The 20,851-nt window shown below is 50.0% G+C and overlaps 1 protein-coding gene across 2 annotated transcripts in view; it reads right to left on the reverse strand.

Moving 5' to 3' along the window:
- Positions 1–20,851, reverse strand: part of ARID3A (AT-rich interaction domain 3A) — a 211,397-nt gene that overhangs the window by 166,035 nt on the left and 24,511 nt on the right. For both annotated transcript variants that reach the window (XM_085638946.1, XM_085638947.1), the window contains exon 3: positions 16,302–16,575. In XM_085638946.1, the coding sequence (XP_085495072.1) occupies positions 16,302–16,575 (274 nt within the window). The remainder of the gene's footprint in view (positions 1–16,301; positions 16,576–20,851) is intronic.

Genomic DNA, 20,851 nt, shown 5'->3' on the forward strand with positions numbered 1-20,851 from the left:
AGGAGTACACAAGGATAGCATTAAAGGGTTATGATCACTTACAGCGTTTGCTATTACCTCAAGCCTATTAACATAATGGAGAAAGTTACTGGACACAAATACAAAATCAATAGTGCTCATCGCACCTCTTATTCCCTGAAAAGTTGGTATTGGCGATATATTTGGGGCAACCCAGGGCTCTACCATACATAAATCATTTAAAACAATGATATTATTTAAAGCGTCCCCCTGGGGCGTGTGTTTAAAGTGCATCAAGGGCTGTTCATTTAAGTCCTCTAAACCACACACATTTGAACCACCAAATTTACACAATGAACAATTAAAATCACCAACCCAAATAACAAACAATAGAGGTCGTTCGCTACGTGCCTTACATATTGCTTCCTCCAAACTCTGAATTATGGATACATCATTCCTATCAAAAACATTGTGATACCAATTGATTAATAACAAGGGCTCGGGGAACACATTTTCCAGCAGGAGGAACTGGTACCAGGGAGTGTTCACTATCTTTGAAGTTATCAAATTCTTCAATTTGATGGAGAGTGCTGTCATTATCCCACCCCTAGCCCTCCCAGCTGGTGATGGCACCGCCAAGACATTAAAAGATTGAAAACCATCAATTTCCCCGCCCGTTCTGCTCCATGTCTCCTGAAAGCACAGGATATCCTGGCCGCCCACATAATCCAGCCAGGCTTCGTCCTCCAGTCTGCCCGCAAGACCTGCAATATTCCATGAAATTAGGCACAGCGTGGGTTCCCCTAGGTTATCACTCACAAGCTCTTTTGGAGTTACCAGGTCTTGCCCAATAATAACTGGGTTCGGCTCGCAGCCTAAGTTGCTGACAACCTCTGTGTCCAAAGGTATATTAAACTGTACATTGCGGTCGGGAACATCCACCGCCGGGTTATCCTTCTGCCTTTCCCCCTCGTTCTTCCCCATGACCAGATCTGGTATAAATGAAACATTTTCCTTTTTCCTGGCTAGCGGTCAGTCTAAGCCCTCCATTCCCGCCAGTGGGTCAAAACGGTTTCTTAGGGGAATATTGTTATTTGGCATCCACCCTAGGTATTCCTCCCCGTGAAATCTTATTCTTGGTTGATTATAGGGCATTTGCATAAAATTATTGATACTTGTCGGCCCCATGAGACATCCATCACCCTGGTGCCACATACCAGGATGATTTTGGGAAGGTCGAAGTGCAGTGTTGCTCTGTACCCACCCAGAGTGACTATTTCCCTGCAGTCTTAACCCAGAATGACTATTGCCCTGCAATCTTGACCCAGGGTAGCAAAGATTAGGGGGAGCGTGGTATAGATTGGGGTAGAAATATTCAAGGCCTATACATTGAATATCCCCCATTCTGGCAAACCTTGCTTTATTGCAAATCAAGTCTTTGACCCAACTATCCCTAAAATTGATAAGGATACAATCCCCCTCTAGGTCCTTCTTACTTGGTCCAACCCAAGGGACCCTTCGTACGCTTAATATTTTTGTAGCAGAAGCTGGGGGAAGTGGCCTATTATTGTTGAGCCAGAATTTTACTTTATTTGATAGGTCCTGACTTGATTCATATTTGTTCGGTGCAACCACCGGGACACCTGTCAGGATTACCATGAAAGGGGCAGAGTCAGGGGGTATGTTCACACAAATTGATGTACTTGGAGGAGCTATTTTACCCGGGACTAATGATCCGCTCAGTGGAGTTGATTTAACTCCAGGTGCGGCCACTAGCATAGACGCAGTTGAGCTTGAAGTTGATGCTATGGCTGTTGCAGACATTGACTGAGAGCCCACAACAGCCGCCAATGTAGGTTTACTTAAAACGTTCTGTACGGGGATTCCCTGGGAACCGACAGATGCAGTAGGCTGGGGTGGTTTGCTTTGATTTTGGATTAGGTTTTTCTGGGCCCCCTTCTTTATTGTAATACAATTCCCCAAGGACTCAGGGGGTTTACTATTATTAACCAGAGTTTCCAGCGAGTGTGTGTTAACTGATATTAGATGCTCTAATTGGTCTAATTTTAAGTTAACAATATGTGTTCTCTCTATAAGGGGCATCAAGAGGCTTTTTACCAACTTCTCGATGTGTACTAACAGATCTTCGTTGTTATTATTTTGGCAGCAATGAGTCAAATAACCGACATCCCCCAACCGCATTCCCCTTCCCTTAATATGACCCCCCCCTCTTTTACGTTTGCTAGTTTTTGTGACTACTTGATCAGAATCCAGAACTTGAGGTTGTAAGGGAACAGGCCCCAATACACTCAAATTACAGTGTTGGGTACCATCCCCAGTAATACTCAGTACGGTACGATCTTCTATTGGGCAATCCACTGCATCATCCATAGGTGTTTGTTGGAAGTCTGGGATTACTACTAGATTTGGGCTAGCTTCCAAGTCATTAACTATGCTCTTTTCAGGGGTGGCCACAGAGCCAATCCGTCCCAGGGATGAACGTTTCCCCGTAACTAGATCCAGAGACAAACGCTTTTCTGTGAGGGCAATTTCTTTATCCAGTATCCTCGTAGCCCGAATAATGAAGTCATCTAGGGTTCCAGTGGCTTTACCACTACTTGACTTTACTGTGACCTGCCTACCCTTCCCTGATAATAAGGACATCATTAAAAAATATATACAATTTAAAATACAAATAAGGCAAGAAAATAAGACTAAACTTACACAAAATGACTAAATTAAATACCTAATCACATTTATGGCTAAAACATACTTTGAGTCCTAAAGTCCGCAATGAAAGAAAATGGGCCCGGCCCGTCCCTGTACGCCCTTAGACGGCCCGCCCTTTGACCGGGCTTAGCCCCGGGTGCTCCCGCACGCTCCCGCGCAGCGGGGCCAGAGGCCAATAATAAAGATAGTGGCGGGGGCGGGGCAGGCAGGGAGAGCGACCCAGGTGTTGCGGGTCTCGACCTCACGCAGGGACTCCTGGTACTTTGAGTCCCTGCGGGTCAGCTCGCAGCCCTGTAGTCCCGCACGCATGCACGCACTCACAGCAACAGTTCGGCACAGTCACCTCGGGAAAAGCAGGCAGGCTCACCGCCAATCAGGCAAACAGGAAAAACGAAGCGGGACCCGCGCAGCGGGTCCGGCGAGGAGCTACGGTGAAAGGCAGATGAAATCCCCACTCTGATGCTCCTAAAAACGGCAGGCTCAGTTCAGCTCTTGAGTCCCAGGTAAGGCAATACTTTGTTAATCAGTGTGGGTGCGATTGTGCCATTTCTTTATTTTATTACATTATAGACTGCATGTTTGAAGAACCGAGGTTTGCTTACAATTTAGTGACGGTAATTAAGCTCTTTGAAGAGAACCACGTGCTGCTTCGGTGTAATCGGGGCCGGTTCTACGATTTTTGGGGCCCTGGGCAGAAAGGGAATGTGTGAGGCCCCTCTAAATTGCAGAGACCTGACGCATTCAGGGCTGTTTGCATCTGAATAGATGCCCCTGCTCCTGACGCTGCAGCCCCTCCCTCTCAGTCACCTTCAATCACCTCTTAACAGCTCATCAAGGGCGGAAGGTGTGAGGGTTGCCATCCCGCTGTGTCTCTCCAATGCTGCTGGGTATCTGAGCTTTGGTACTGCATCGGAGTCTGTTACACCCGACCTCAACTGCATCGGAGTCAAGCAGGGAGGTGGGTGGAAGCTGTGCCGGCTTTAGGGTGGTGCGATGGGTGCCCGGTTAAAATTACGGACAAATGGCGTCTGTTAAAGAATCCTTCACGGACAACAGACAGACGGCTGAAATTACGGACTGTCCGTGAAATTTACGGACGGTTGGTCACCCTAACTAGACGGCAACGCCTGGGTACCTTGGAGATAATGGGGTGCTCTGCTAAGTGGTGACAGCGTAAGCAGTGCCTCGTAGGGTCTGGAGCCCCTACCAATAATGATGGTGAAGCCTAAGCCTACCCTGAGATGGAGGGCCAACACAGGGATATAGTGTTGTGCAGCACCTGGAAACCACCCTGGACAAACACTCGGTCAGTTTGAAAAGATTCTGCAGGCAATCCTAAACATTAAAAGCACCCTGGAGTCAAAGATCGATGCTGTGTCCCTTGATGTGGGCTTGCTGAGGTTAAGCCACTAGAAACTGGTGGAAAGGGTAGACAACAAGGAGTTCTATTGGACCTCAATGCGCTTCACACTGCAGGAGTTAGTGTCTCAACTACAAGGGATGCAAGCGGATATTACTGCCCTGCAACGGAAAGCGGAGGATGTTGAGGGCTGCTCAGGACGGAACAATGTTTGCTCTGAGCTTCCCGGAATGCGTGGAATGCCCCAATATGGAACTCCTCTGGAGCAGTTGTTGGTGTCCATGGTGCTGGCCAGCAGGCTTTCCAAGTTCTTTTCAATCCAGCGGGCGTGCTACCTGTCGGCCACCCTCCACAGCAGGGAGCTCCGCCACACCCAGTGATAGCCAGACTCTTGAGCTTTACAAACTGGGACCTGACCCTCCAGCTTATGCGGTCTAAGGGCCTCAGGCAATTAGAGGGTACCATCATCAAAGTCTACCCGAATTTCACCATTGAAATGAAGCAATGTTGTAACACCTACACTTAGGTTAAACAACAACTGCAGAGCCTCAGACTGCAATATACACTCCTCTCCCCGGCAAGGCTCAAGGTGATCAAAGGGGAGGATACCCCATTCACCTCATCTGCCAAGGACGCTGGGACATGATTACACAAACAGGACTGGCGACACCACCGACAGGAGACTTACAGACCGATATATGGCTGCCCCAGAGATCAAACCATCATGGCTCCAAGAGGCTGTGAAATCGCCCTTCCACAAACCAGGCAGCCAAGAAAAAGGAGCAGGTGGTGGCGCAAGAGGTGCATTAGAATGGTACCCCGTTTGCAGTGATTCTGCTGGATCATGCCTCCACGACTGGCTCAGACAACAATAACATGACTGACTCCCGGGGGGATGGATGGGCATCCAGGAGCAAATAGCGTGCAGGCAGAAAACACGACGGCGACAGAATTACACAAATGACGCATAAAAAAAAATGGAGAGGCCAGGTGTATGGGACGACGACATTGACATATGCGAGGGAAGTACTATTTGGATCTCACTGGGGGTCCCATTCAAGGTGGTAACACACGGTAGACACGGAGGGCCAGTACGTGGTAGTGGAAGGCCAATTAGACTGTATACCCCTTGCTATTTATATACTGAATGTTGGCCACTCCGCATTCTTGGATGGCTTCACCCCAGCCATCCTCCGTGACCTACACGCCCCCCCCCCCACACTATTTGGGGAGGTGACTTTAATTGCGTACCAGACATCCCTTGTGATCGCGCCTTCCCACACCAGATGTGGCAGGTTGTCACAAAATAACCCAGCACTTTCAGGGATGGCTGACTAACAGATTAAAAACCTCATGAACCGGGGGTCTTCCATCAAAGTACCCACAAGTGCCTAGGGCTACAAGGGACAAAAGTAAAGAAGCAGAGAACAGAATATTGTGAAAGTGTAGGGACCCTTGAGCAGAGCTTGGATTCCTATCAATTGTCTACGTGATCAATCTTATCATCTGGTCATCCACCCAAACGAATGATGTCTCTTGATCATAGAGACTATCTTCAAGGGAAAGCTCTCTCGTTAGGATCAGCGAAGGAGCACCAGACAGTAGAAAACTGATCATATATATTTACGATTAATAATCACATAGAGAAATCGTGCAGTGCATAGAAAAGTGAGTGCAGTGTTTAAAATAGAGTTGTGAGGAGAAAACCACGGTTTAATTTAAATATCGCCTCACACACTAAATAAAACCAAACAACAGTGCAAAAAGCAGTGTTAACAAATAACTGCTATTCATAAAGGTCGACATGTTTCAGCCAAATGGGAAAAGTTTTTGCCCAAGGCTTTCTTCAGGACCCAAGTTGTCAAATCTTGCTACTGCAGGAGTGTATCAACTAATAGCAAATTGTGTCAAAAAAAATGAATAAATGTGCACGTCACCACTAGACGGTTGGAATTAATACAACCTTTTTTTTTTTTTTTTAAACCGATCCTCCGCTTCAAGGGATGCAGAAGGCATCCATCTTGATCGGGGACTGGACCTCACCTCACCTGGAACCTTACTCAGGAATACGAGGCCCCGCTCTGTCCGTCGTCGTCTCCGGCGTTCATCTGAGTCGACTCAGATGAACGCCGGAGGAAACGACAGACACAGCGGGGCCTCCTGAGTAAGCCTCCAGGTGAGAGGATCTGTTTAAAAAAAAAAGGGTGTATTAAACACTGCACTCACTTTTCTATGCACTGCACGATTGCTCTATGTGATCATTAATCGTAAATATATATGATCAGTTTTTTACTGTCTGGTGCTCCTTCGCTGATCCTAACGAGAGAGCTTTCCCTTGAAGAAAGTCTCTACGATCAAGAGACATCATTTGTTTGGGTGGATGACCAGATGATGAGATTGATCACGTAGATAATGGATGGGAATCCAAGCTCTGCTCAAGGGTCCCTACACTTTCACAATATTCTGTTCTCTGATTCTTTACTTTTGTCCCTTGTAGCCCTAGGCACTTGTGGGTACTTTGATGGAAGACCCCCAGTTCATGAGGTTTTTGATATTGTAGATATTGGGGAATAGAACTGTGGCAGGTCGTTAAAGATTTTCCCTTAGACCCTACTATACTCTGTTTGGTTATGACTAACAGATTACACAACATCTGGCGCCTGCGCCACCTGGAGGACAGGGCGTATTCCTTCTATTCCCCGTTGCCTACCAGGATAGATCTTTTTGTCTGCTGTGCAGCTATCAGTCCTATGATTCTTCTAACTGAATACCTGGCACTGGCACTGACACTGTCTGTTCACTGCCCTATTCTAATGACACTGCGATGGGGAGGGCCTGTCCCTGTATCCCCACGTGGAGGCTGCAGACAGAGGCACTCCGGGATGACACACAATACTTTGCTTCAAACGCAGGGTTCGCTTTTCTCAGGGCTGTAGAATGGGACACCCACAAAGTGGTTGTGAGGAGATACTGCATCGCCACGGCTTGGGATGGTTCGACAGACGTTGAGGAGGAAGCTTATATCAAAGAAGGGGGAGCGTGACAACTTGAGATGCAGCTGCTGGTATGTGCTGCAGAGACCGAATGGATATGCCGGTTACAAGAGGAGCACCAGGATATTGAAGCACAACTAGGCAAACTGGATTATAAGCAACACTTGTCCCGTTTACATGGTGAGAAAGATAGAGCGAGACAGCTCCTGGTGTGGTTGGTCCGGGATGACTACTCGCTTTCTCCAATTGAATACTTACAGATGGACGGGGGTTGGGGGGGGGGGGGAGAAGAGTCTTAATACTCAGGCAAACATTAATGGCGCCTTTGTCACCTACTACAAGGCCTTGTACATAGATGTTGCTATTACTTATGTAGATGAACTACGCAATTTCTTCCATGGGCTCTCCCTCCCGCAATAAGACCCACTGCAACAGGCAAAGCTTGATTCTCCATTGCAGGTTGAGGAGATCCAATTGACCATAGTGCAGATTGCTCACGCTAAGGCCCTGGGCACAGACGGGCTCCCTATAGACGACTACACTGGCTTTGGTGCATTGTTGTCTTCCAGACTGCTCGGGTGTATAACGAGGCATGGGAGTGGGATAGACTCCCAGAATCCTTCCAGGAGGCACTCATAGTGGTACTCCCACAGCCAGGACCCACTAGACGTCTAGTCATATTGACCATTTTCACTCTTGAACTTTAATTACAAACTAATAGGGCAGGTTCTGGCAAATCAGCAGCTGCCTATTTTTGGAACTCTCGTGCACTTGGACCTGAATGTGTTCATTCCGGCAACAGCATCTTCCTTAACACCTATCTCCTCCTTGGACTGACGGACTCCCCCAGCTGTTCCTCGCTCAATATTAGAGGAGGCCTTCTACACTCTGGGGTAGTGATATCTATTCAAAACATTAGATACAATGCACTTTGGCCCAGGATATCTGAGGTGGCTACACGTTATACGGGAAACAAGTGGCGAGTGTCAAGGTGGGACAGCTGCCATCGGATGGTTTTGAAATACAATGGGGCACTCAGCAGGAGTGCCCTTTATTACCAGTGATTTGCTCTTTAGCCATGAAACCAATGGCCTTTCAACTACGTTTGTGAACAGGTCTGTGGGGGATTGAGGCACATTGAGTTCACCAAGCAGTCACCTAATATGCGGATGATGCCCTTGTCTACCTGCATGACGTTGGGGCCTCACTCCCAGACCCGTGGGGCATTTCGGGGCAATATCAGTCCTTACAGTAAATTGGCCTAAGTCCTGATTGTTCCCCCTTTGTCCGGAACTAGACAGGGAAAACCTGCTAGGCTTACATGGCAGTTCAATACACTTAAGTACTTGGGTATTCGGGTTTTCCACTCAGATGCGGATCTCATTGTAGAGAACCTGGGTGGGGCTCTGCTAGACTTGGCATCCCTTGGCATGTTTCCCCCGAGTTTTTGCTTTCTGACTCGGTTTGTGCTGACTTTTTGTTTCCGAGCACTTTTCTCACTGCTAATCAGTGGTAAAGTGCACGTGCTCCTGTGGTAAAATGTGTTATGGATTGGCGTTTCCATGAATGGCCTGTTTGATTTATGTGTCAGTCCCTAGTTAAGTGCACTGCGTGTGCCAGGGCCTGTGAATCAAATGCCGTTGGTGGGCTGCAGCACGGGATTGTGCCAACCACACGAACGACCCGTAAAAGGTAACTCAGACCCGCCATTACGGAGTCTGTGCGCAGTTTGTAACTGCCATGTCGATTTGGCCAGTGCACACACTTGCGGAGTCCCTCACCTTGTAGTGTATGTGAAAGGTAGGACATGCCCTGTTGTGTGTGGCATGTCCTGATCGTGAACTACAGCCAATTTAGTTTTTCGCTATTTCAGGGCAACCTGTTTCCTATAGGACAGAATTGGGAGTCTGTTTAAAACATCTTATAAACATAACTGGCCCGGGGAATTAGATAGGAAAATGAAGTTTAGTATGCCTGAACTCAGAATCTAAAGATGCATCTTTTAGTGAAGGTAATTTTTACATTCTGTGTTTGAAACTACCACTTTTAGAAAGTAGGTATTTTCTTGCTCAGGCATCCCGTGTGCCTCTGCTGGAATGTGGATTGCCTGTCTGGGTTTTGGAGGACAGAAGGCTGGGGAGCAGGAGTGGCTCCAGATAGTCTAGGTGGGTCAGGAAAGGGTTGAATAGACCTGGGCTGCAATTGGGGAAGGCGCAGGAGATTTCCTTGCAGCTCTTAGGACCTTGTCTGCCTCTGACCATGCCGTCTCCACCTCCTGCCACGAAGTAATACCAGAGAAGGCAGAACTGGTTCTGGCTGGGCACAGACACTCTCTGCCTAAGAGATCGAATGATTTTGGGATATTAATATTGGGGCCCAGACCCATGACTTTTTGAACTCTTTTGGACCAAGTAGAGTGCCAAGAAGAAGAGCTGGAGAAGCTGTGTGGAGGAACTACCACTTTGCTGTGTGCTTTGCTGTGTTGGCCTGTAGTGGCTGCTTCGGTCTTGGGCAGTGAAAGGACTGGACTGAACTTTCTGCAATCTACTTTTGGGGGTTTCTCCAAGGGCTTGAGGTAGAGCTTGCCCCCTGTTCAAGAAGTCTCAGGAACAGCAAAGACTTCAAGCTCTTCTGCCCTCAGCACTGGGAACTGTGTGTTATGTGCTGCATCAAAGGAAAAAGCAACCCGACGCCGTCTAGGACGCTGCTGCTGACTGAGTCCTGGAGGCCCCCCGCAGAGGGCACCGTCGCAACGTGACCCTGGTCTCACCAACGACGTCTGCTGACGCCGCCACCAAGCCACTGCTCACACCGCGACCTGTGGGCACCGCACTCCGCACATCCTTGCTTCACGACGGCACCTTGGTATCCCTGACGCCGCCGCTCCACACCGAAATCTACGCCGCTGCTTGCACCGTGGCTCGAGGGCAGCGCTCGTAAAGTTACACGACGCACTGTCCTCATCCCGCACCGCAGCCTTGGCCTATCGACGCCAGCACCATTGACTCCAGTTCGTCAGCCGACGACAGCGCTTCAGCCACGACGACACCGCTGCTTGGACCGTGACCTGCCAGAACCACAACGAGCACGGCCTTCACCTCGCACCGCGACCCTGGTCTCACTGATGATGCCGTCTGAAGCCTCCGCTGCTCGCACCGCGACCTGAAGACACCGCACGCCGCACTGCTGCACTTCGCACCTCAGCACCCGACGCCTGCTGACGCCAGCACTCCCGACTTCAACAGAGGGGAGTTCGACCTGCAACGCGTGCGAATTCATGGGCCCCGACAACTGCTGCGCCGACCTCCGGAACCGACTCCTCCCGATGCGAGGTCCTTCCGATGCTCACCGAGAGGTCGCAGACGCCCTGCATTTCTAAAAGGTATTGTTTGCGGGTCTTACCGACACAGTAGCTGGCCCGCTACGCCGTGGTCAGCCAGAACTGTTTGAATTTGTTTGCTTACGATGCCACAATAGCCCCGGATGGAGCTATCGACATCAAGGAACTATTTTTCAAGCATATTTTGATCACTGAAGATTTTTAAGTACTGTATTGTGGATTTTTTTCGTTTTTGGTCTGGTCCTAAATATATAAAAATATTGGATATTTTTCTAAACTGGTGTTGTGTCCTTTTGTAGTGCTTACACTGTATTAGTGTTGGTTATGTGCAAATGCTTTACACACTGCCTTTAAGATAAGCCTGACTGCTCGTGCCAAACTACCAAGGGGGTGAGCAGGGGTTATTTTAAGAGTGTAACTCCCTTATCCTGACTAGAGTGGTGGTTTCTGCCCGACTTTGGCACATGCCCTAGCCGACTAAAAATCCAATTTCCAACAGGCTCCAAACTCCATCAGGTGGTCCCTACCATTATGGACTTAGCTGCCTCTCTCCCATGTGTGTAGGATGGCGATCTCCAAGATTCTCATTCTCCCTCCCCTGCTATACTTTTTCGTGGCACTGTCCCCCAGGCTCTCCACACGCTTCTCCGCAGATCTCTGTAAGCTTCTAGTGAAACTAAAACTGGGGAACAGACATGTGCGCTCTCTCAGCTCCACAGGAGGTGGGACTGAATGCCCCTAATTATGAGCTCTACTATGCAGCGCCTCAGTTGCAGAGGCCGGTGCAGTAGCTAGGAACGGAACTGCTCGGAGCAGGTGACGGCGCTAAGCTTACTGGACAGGACACCCATGTACACCTGGTTCTTCTCAATGTAACTTCGGCCCGCTCATGCAATATGTCAGATGGAGTTTACATATCATTGCCGGCAGCAGTACATCAGCAGCAAGGCGATCCCCGCCATCATTTTATCCCCACTGATTCCTCTGTGGCAAATGCCAGCGCTACAGGGGAACCTCTTTGTGGAGGGGACATTCTTATAGTACCTTAGGGACTCCTTTCCGAATGCTGCAGCTCACTTCCCGACTTACACTGAGATATACCTTGTGGTTGCTGCACACTGGGGATGGGGACGCGCTGATCCACACTTGGCTCTTCCACTGCACACTGCCCTAACCCACAGGGTGCATGCTGACACATAACAGCCCTCTATACAGCTTTGACTCAATGATACCAGCTGGACACTTGGGTGCTTGAACATTGGACAGGTGATTTATGAACGCCTCTGACAGACGAGCACTGTGATCAAGCTCTGTAACAGGGTTGAGGGGTACCTCTTAATACGCGCTTCGGCTACACGCAGTTTATGTGCACCAGACATACATCACGGAAACGTATCACGTGCATGTTCCTCGGTGCCTCATCGGCATGTCCACGGTTTGGCCTGCTGGACGCTGGCTTCATTTACCATGCTATAGGAATATCTGGTACTTGCACGGGCCTGGGTAGAGATTGTGAGGTATCACCTCAGCACTAGTCGAAGCGCTCACAGTCACTCCTACATTTTGCCTGTTGGGCATACGCCCCAGGGCTAAGGAGGAGAAATACATACACTGATTTGTAGGCCTGGCATTCGTACTATTCAAACACCAGATTGCCATGTCCTGGAAGTCATAGGCGTTCCCTGAAACGTTGCGCTTACTGCACATGCTGCTTCAATGAGCACATGCAGAGGCGGGTATCCTCGTGGAAGTCAGCACACAGGGTGGCAATGGGACCAGGAGTATGATCTGGGACATGTATCAGAAACTTGGAAGCGAGAGAAGATTTGAGACCCCTGTGAACGTCTCCGCTGCTTCCACTCGTTTTAGTTGGGCATGCGCATGACAATTTCTGGCGTTATGAAACTGTATTGTATATTACTGATGTTTCTGGTTGTTTGGTAATTTGATCATGGTAGAAACAAGTACTTGTGTAACTCCACTGTGTTCGTATTGGGGCCCGGTTTGAGTTCCGAATTGTATGATGTGTTTGCAATGCGGCTTACATTTGTTCTCTTAAAAAATTAATACAATAGATGGAAGGAAAGAAATAAACCTGCACCACGCAGGGCTACTCATGGCAGAGCGCTAATTAGAGAGCACCAAGCACGCACACTGTGGTGCACAGTAGAACAGGGAGGGTACAAGCCCTCCATGCAGTTCAAACCTGCTGCGCAGTGCTACTTAGAAAGCCCCAAGCACGCACACTGTGGTGCACAGTAGAACAGGGAGGGTACAAGCCCTCCATGCAGTTCAAACCTGGGGCACAGTGCTACTTAGAAAGTGCCAAGCACGCACACGGTGGTGCAGTGACACAGGGAGAGTAAAAGCACATGGCGTAGGCCTACCATGGAGCACAGTGCCAGACAGCATAGAGCAGCATGCTCGCTGTGGGGTACAGTGCTGCATGAAGTGTACATGTGCACTGTGCAAGCCTACCCTGCTCTTGAAGAGCAGCAACCCTGTACACCGGGGTGGACAGTGCTACACAGTGTACATGCGCACCGTGCAAGCCTACTCTGCTTCTTGAAGAGCAGCCACCCTGCACACCGGGGTGGACAGTGCTACACGGTGTACATGCGCACCGTGCAAGCCTACCCTGCTTCTTGAAGAGCAGGCACCCTGCACACCGGGGTGGACAGTGCTACACGGTGTACATGCGCACCGTGCAAGCCTACCCTTCTTGAAGAGCAGGCACCCTGCACACCGGGGTGGACAGTGCTACACGGTGTACATGCGCACCGTGCAAGCCTACCCTTCTTGAAGAGCAGGCACCCTGCACACCGGGGTAGACAGTCCTACGCAGTGTACATGCGCACAGTGCGAGCCTACCCTGCTCCTGCTGAGAGTTAGATATGTATTGCCTTTTCTAGGACTTTTTATAGCGGGAAACGGAAGTCTAGAAATCTGTCTGTAATTGAGTGGCTCCTTGACATCCAAATTGGGTTTCTTTAGCAGCGGAAGTATAGAAGCTTTTTTCCAGTCCACTGGAAAAAGTGCTGTTGTGAGCATTAAAGTTAAAAATCTCAGAGGAAATATGAAAAATTTTGGGGGGGGGGAAACAGGGGTGTAATGGAGAGCCTGATGTGGTGGAGGCAATAAGTGAGGTAGTTTGTTCAATTGTCAGTGTGTTATCACCAGTTGGCCTGGACCTTTGTCCTGCTGCACAAATACTCGAACTCCGATTTGACCTTTTGTTGGAAGCATTCTGCTAGAGCATTGCAAAGCTCTGGACTCATGCCAGCGTCAGGGGTAGGCGGGAGCTTTGCCAGATATTTAACTGTGGTGATATACATGGCTTTTTTACATGGACCATCCCCACCTCCCCCCTTCACCATTCCCAGTCCTCTGATGTGGAGCCCTCTCCTGGGGCCCTGAATACATTACCAGACACTCCGCTGTGGGGGGGGGGGGTGGGGGGGGGGGGCAGCGCCGCCCCCACATAAGGCGTGCGGCACTCAAGGCTTCCCAGTACTCACGTGACATCATTAGACAGCTTCTGGAGGGAAACAGGAAAGGCCGGGAGAAAGGGAAGCGTGTCAACCAGGGAAATCCTGCGAGGGCTAGCTCTGCTGTCCAAGGCTGCACACCCTCCTGTACGCAAGAGATATTTATGGCGCTTTGAGCATCATTGAATCTTGTCCAATTAAGAGACTATGCAAAGTCTGCGAGGAGATCAGAGAGGGTGGGCAGCTCTGACAGCCCCCACCCTAGGGCTCCTAACAGGGCATCAGCTCTGGGGGGCTACCTGCTCACTAAAGGGGCCCGGCTCGAGGGAGGGGCTCGTGTGAAGATAAAACATCCTTTTCAACCTGCGGTACTCGGGCTGTTCTCATAAATGAGATCGGATCAAGAAAGAAAAGAGAACTCTGGTAATAGAAGACATTAAACACAGGTGAAAGGTGCGTTCCGGCGGGTATCAGCAAACCTGGAACACGCCTCCTGGAAATCTTCGGAAGCAGCAGATCATTTCTAAATCTAAAGCAAATATACATACAACAGGGCTCCACCCGCCAAATTCAAAAGTGGGCGGACCGCAGTTTGGCGACGGCGGAAGCGCTCAGACGCCATCGTATTCAGACATCTCCGACGGCCCGGAGTCCGGGCAGCCGTGAATTGGCCATATTTACAACATGGCTCCGCTCGGGTTAGACGGGCGGACACGAACCATGGTTTACCAGCCTATAACCGCCGGGCAACCCCGGGCAGGAAGAAGCAGTAAAAACAGACCAATGCCCCCCACCCTCCCCGGCATCAGGGAGGATTCCAATGGGGATTTTTATTTAATTTTAATATTCGTAACCAAAATCACACAGTTTGCTTTTTGAAAATATTTTTTTGGGGGGGGGGGGGGGGGGGGGTTAACTTTGCCGTACCGCTCCGTCATGTTGGGCGGAGCCGTGCACCAAACTTACAAAGCACTGATAGGAACCGGTTTGACGATGGCTCCTGTGAAGGCTACACATGCCACTCGGCCCCACAGAGAGGTCTACATTTGGCTGTCGGGACCTCCACCGCGTCGTGGTGGAAGGAGGAAACACACAGACAAGGCCCGGGCGGAGGGTAGCCAGCCCATGTTTAAACTGCGCCCATAGAACAGGAAGCCACGTTAATGTTGCTGCACCTAGGACAACAAGGAGCGGCAACCCCCACCGAGGCTGCAGAACCTTGGTAACCACAACAGGCCACTTTAATTACACAGAAAAGAAACAAGCTGCGACAGCAAGGAAGAGAGTGCAAAGGCTGCAGTCCGTATCTGGCAGTGGTGTCACAGAACACTTCAGGACCCCCTTTACCCCACCACAAAGAGGGTGTATCCCTCCGCAGAAGGTGGAACTATAATCTGCGCGGCTCCACACACTGCACCGAGGCAGGAAAATACAAACTTGGAGTGGTGCAAGACTCCCAACAACAAAACAGCTAGACCACCATTCCCAGGCCACAGCATGTGAATCACAACCCACGAGCAGGGTGGGGCATGCACCAGCAAAGCACACCGCAGTACACAATCACAGACGCCCTCGGACAAAGACCCTGGACAGAGGCCCACCTCATCCATAAACCCCACTGGCCATCACCACAGGACCAGAGACCCTTCCCATGGCATACAATTCCAACCGCGGCTCCTTGCACAAAACGAAGGCGCAGTCACGCTCCAACCTGGTAATTTTTTAACCACGTCAAAAATGAGATAAACAAAGTAGGCCCCACCACCTGCTCCAAAATAGACCAGCAAATCGGTCACTGCGATTCGGGCACTTGCAAGGCAGAAGGTGATCTCAACCAGCGACTAACTTAACTTACATTTTCAGACTCTTCCATCCCACAACAGTTTGTACCTCTTACTCAGCACACATCCCCGGAGCTACCACTCACCACAAAACATCGGCTACCAGATCCTTCAATCAATCCCCTCGTGAGCACCACCACCATCAGCCTAAATCCCTGCGCTGGAGGTCTTCTCCTGCTCACCCTTACACAGTGTACATCAAGGACAGCTTACCTCACACCGCCCTCTCTCCTACAGCCTCACTACAACACCCCACCGATAAGAACACTGTATGTACCCTACTCTTCTAGTCTAACGATTGCATCTCCCAAACATTACATTCTCCAAATATAAATTCATGCTACTGACCCCATTCGACCACACTCCTGTCGTACGTCACCAGTCATCCCACGCACTTGCCGCAGTTGTAATTAGGAACCATGATTCTGGTGATGAGATGAATGGCTGAGAAGAATCCCTGGTCAATCCTACGTCATACTGGACTCTAGTGCAGCTAACAGCGCGCGCGCACACACACACACACACACACACACACACACACACACACACACACACAGCAGTACAGTCCCCTTACATAGACTGGTCAAATACCTGTTTAAACTGCTCCTCGTATGTCCAGTCCCCATGGTCCTGAGCTTGAGGAGCGAGCTGAGAGTGTCCCAGAGAAGGGAGCCCGGATGAGAGGCGCTCCAGTCCGCCAGACGGCCTTGGTGCATCGGCCCTGTAAAGTTGCGGCGTCTGTTTGAGGTCAAGAACTGGTCCCCTGCCGGGCCTCCCAGTATCCACCACAAGCCCTTCATCCATATCATCATCGTAGTCCTCCTCCATGTCCTCCTCAAAGTCATCCTCATCCCACTTGCGCTTTCTGGTCAAAAAGAAGCAAATGTCAAGCAAGCAGGCCAAGAACAGCCAATCAGGAACACATCAGTTCATTGACATTACGTTATCAAACCCTGAGGTCTTCACGCTGCAGCCCGGCCCTTGCCTGCACTGCATAAAAAGGTAACCGCTGGTTGGACATCAACCGGAGCATGATATACTCTATCTTTGAGACCACGGGAGGGTATTATTCACAATTTCCTAATGCGTGGTCACAGCTTTGGCACAACCACCTCCTCTGTCTCCAAAAGCACAGTGTGGACATTACACCACGCCCAGTGTGCACAATCTGTACTTTTATCATCTCAACACACTCTGCAAGCAAGGCCCAGACATTATGAGTGCCATGCATAAAAAAAAATAAAAAAATAAGGCTCAGGTATGAACAGCTCACACTCCTACAGCACAACAAAAGCATGATCAGGCCCACACACGCTGAACATGACCAAGGCTTTACCACATCCCTCAGTGCTGCAACCAAGGCCTTGGCCTCATCTCAATACGATCGCACACCAAGAGAGCACTGTACGGGTACGATCTCACACAAAGCGAGCAAGGTTTCAGCATGATCTCTTCACACTCAGCGAGGCCGGTATGTACATAATCTCTCCACACTCAGGATGCATGGCTTGGGTATCGATCTCAAACCCAGCAAGCACGGCTTCAGTAAGATGCCCCTAAACGTAAGTGCAGCTTGGGGAGCACAGCTTAAGTGTCATGTCCCAACACGCAGCGAGCGCAGCTTGCGTACAATGCTCCTACATGCAGTGAGTGCAATTTGGGAACGCATGAGCACAGCTTGGGAATGATGTCCCTACATACAACGAGCACAGCTCGGGTACGATGTCCTGACCTGTACCTACATTCCGCAAGTGCAGCTCGAGTACAATGTACCTACATGCAACAAGCGCAGCTTAAGTACAATGTACCTACATGTCCCTACATATAGTGAGCACAACTCGAGGTCAATGCCCCTACATGCAGAGAGCGCAGCTTGGGTACAATGCCCCCCGCACACATGAGCGTAGCTTGGGTACAAAGTCTCTACATGCCCAAGCGCCGCTTGGGTACAATTCCCTACACACGAGCGCAGCTTGGGTACAATTCCCTACACATATGAGCTCAGCTTGGGTACAATGTCCCTACATGCAGTGAGCGCAGCTTGGGTACAATGTCCCTACACGCAGTGAGCGCAGCTTGGGTAAATTCCATACACGCACAAGCGCAGCTTGGGTACAATGTCCCTACACCCACCTGGGCAGCTTGGGTACAATGTCCTTACACCCAAGAGCGCAGCTTGGGTACAATGTCCCCACACCCAAAAGCGCAGCTTGGGTACAATTCCCTACACATGAGCGCAGCTTGGGTACAATTCCCTACACGTGAGCGCAGCTTGGGTACAAAATCCCTACGTGCAGAGAGCGCAGTTTGGGTAAATTTCCTACATGCACAAGCGCAGCTTGGGTACAATGTCCCAACATGCAGCAAGCGCAGCTTGGGTACAAGTCCCTATGTGCAGCGAGCGCAGCTTGGGTACAATGTCCCTACGTGCAGAGAGAGCACTTTGGGTAAATTCTCTAAACGCACAAGCGCAGCTTGGGTACAATGTCCCTACGTGCAGCAAGCGCAGCTTGGGTACAATGTCCCTACGTGCAGCGAGCGCAGCTTGGGTACAATGTCCCTACGTGCAGCGAGCACAGCTTGGGTACAATTCCCTCAATGCAACGAGCGCAGCTTGGGTACAATTCCCTCAATGCAACGAGCGCAGCTTGGGTACAATTCCCTCAATGCAACGAGCGCAGCTTGGGTACAACTCCCTACACACACACACAAACGAGTGCAGCTTGGGTACAATGTCCCTACACGCACTAGCACAGCTTTGGTACAATGTCGCTACACACAGCAATAACAGCTCGAGTAAAATGTCCGCACATGCAGCGAGTGCAGCTAGAGTATAATGTCCCTACATGAACTGAGCCCAGCTTAGATATGCTATCCGTACCTGCAGAGAGCAAAGCTTGGATATAACACACTCAAGGAGCACAGCTTGGGATCGATTTGCTCATACTCCATGAGTAAGGTCTCAGTATGATCTTATACCGCTCAGTGAGCACTCTGGACGAGGAACCCATGTATCGTTATGTTCCAGCAATACCATTGGTCATGCGTCACCCATCATGGATTATACTGTGTGGTACGTTATACAGGTGGTGTTACATTTGAACAAAAGATACTTGACTTTTTCGTTAGATTACTAATTTCTACACGTTTGGCTGGTATTGCAGGCACCACCGAGCAGTCTGCGCTCCAAGGATCCTTTTGCATAAGACTATATATAGCCTCCCAGTTAAGCAAGAATGTGGCTGCTGCCATTAGCGCACCACCGGCTCCTCCGAGAGCATAGGGAAATCCCTGGCACACTTTGGCTCTAGAATGACCAACTCTAAAAGTCTTCTATAATCCCCTTAGTGAAGGGGGAGGGGTGGGGGAAGTCGTCAAGGAAAGAAACTTACCACGAAAAAGGAAAAGGAGACAAGAGTTAACAAAGGGCTTAAGCCTCTCGAACTACCCACAAATGTCTAATAAATAGCACGGACCAGGGAATTACAGACACCTGTAAGGGATGGCCTCACACACAGGACAGCCCTGGGTATCATGCTGACGCTGGGAGGATACAGGTGCTCATCTTGCAGCAGCAGCAGGCGGAGAGCTTTGACGAATGCGTGACTACAAGACTGACCTAGCTGTAGTCCTCCATGAGGCTCTCCTAAGCTCACACTAGGGACCTCTCAGATCTACTGAACAGGAAAACTTGTCTCCAGCAGGGCAGAAGACTAGGGGTTAGGAGTAGGCTTGCTGCTTTTTGCTTTTTCGATTGATTTTAGACTTGGAAAGTAGGGATACCTGTCCTGGCGAAAGCCATAGACCCTGTTCCAGGGCCTCTGGGTGAAACAGGTTGATCCAATAGACGCGTGATTTTTATTCACATACTCAGGATCCCATTCCCCACCTTCATGCACAAGCACTCCCTCCAATGCAGGGGCCTGTCCACCATTGGAGAACTCTCAAGCGAGCGAGTATGGCCAATAAGCGTTGCACCCAGGGGGGCATTACGTACAGAAATTTGTAATGCCACGGTGTCTTGTCTAGGTCTTGGAACATTTAGGAACTCCGGGGTCCCCAACACAAAGGTAATTCCCAACACCATGACCCTTCGTCAACTCTGGTGTCTCGTTTGCCTTGTTCATGGTGAACCATCCTGAAAGGAGCCTGTTCTAAACACAGTCTGCTGCTCTTGCCCCCATTTTTAACCAGCGCCTTACCGTCACCCACCTTTGATCAGCGCTCAGAGCTTCCCTCCTTTGCTCTCTAGTGCCTTACCATCACCCACATTTGATCAGCACTCCGAGTTTCCCTCCTCTGCTCAACCAGTGCTCTGTAGCACCTTACCGTCGCCCACCTTTGATCAGCACTCCGAGCTTCCCTCCTCTGCTCAACCAGTGGTCTGTAGCGCCTTACCGTTGCCCACCTTTGATCAGCACTCCCAGTTTCCCTCCTCTGCTCTATAGCGCCTTACTATCACCCACCTTTAAACAGCTCCAAGCTTCCCTCCTCTTCTTAACTAGTGCTCTGTAGCCCCTTACCGTCATCCACCTTTGATCAGTACTCCGAGCTTCCCTCCTCTGCTCAACCAGTGCTCTGTAGTGCCCTACCATCGCTCACCTTTGATCAGCACTCTGAGCTTCCCTCCCCTGCTCAACCAGTGCTCTGTAGCACTTTACCATCACCCACTTTGATCAGCAGTCTGAGCTTCTCTCCTCTGCTCTGTAGCCCCTTACCGTCACCCACCTTTGATCAGCACTCCGAGCTTCCCTTCTCTGCTCAACCAGTGCTCAGTTTTATTTTATTCACTTGAGTTTTATATAGCGCTGGCTAGACCCAGAGGTATCAGAGGTTTACATGAGGAGAGTTACATAGGTTACCAATTACACATTGTTACAGAAAGGTACAACAGTTACAAGTTACATTCTTAGGTTAATGGCATGTAGAGGGGTAAGGGGGTATTGTAAAAGGGAGAGGGGAGGGAGAATTAAGCGGAGCATAGGCATAAGGATAGACAAAGCAGGCCGGTGGAGAGAAATTCAGGGGAGAGAGGAAGGGAAAAGAGGAGGTAGCCAAAGAATCAAGGAGGGAAGCAGAGGTGGAGGGGGTAGGGGACACAGTGTGGAGACTGGGAAGTAACTGTGTCTGACGTCCGGCTG

The sequence above is a fragment of the Triturus cristatus genome, chromosome 12, assembly GCF_964204655.1.
Source record: "Triturus cristatus chromosome 12, aTriCri1.1, whole genome shotgun sequence".
Taxonomy (NCBI): Eukaryota; Metazoa; Chordata; class Amphibia; order Caudata; family Salamandridae; genus Triturus; species Triturus cristatus.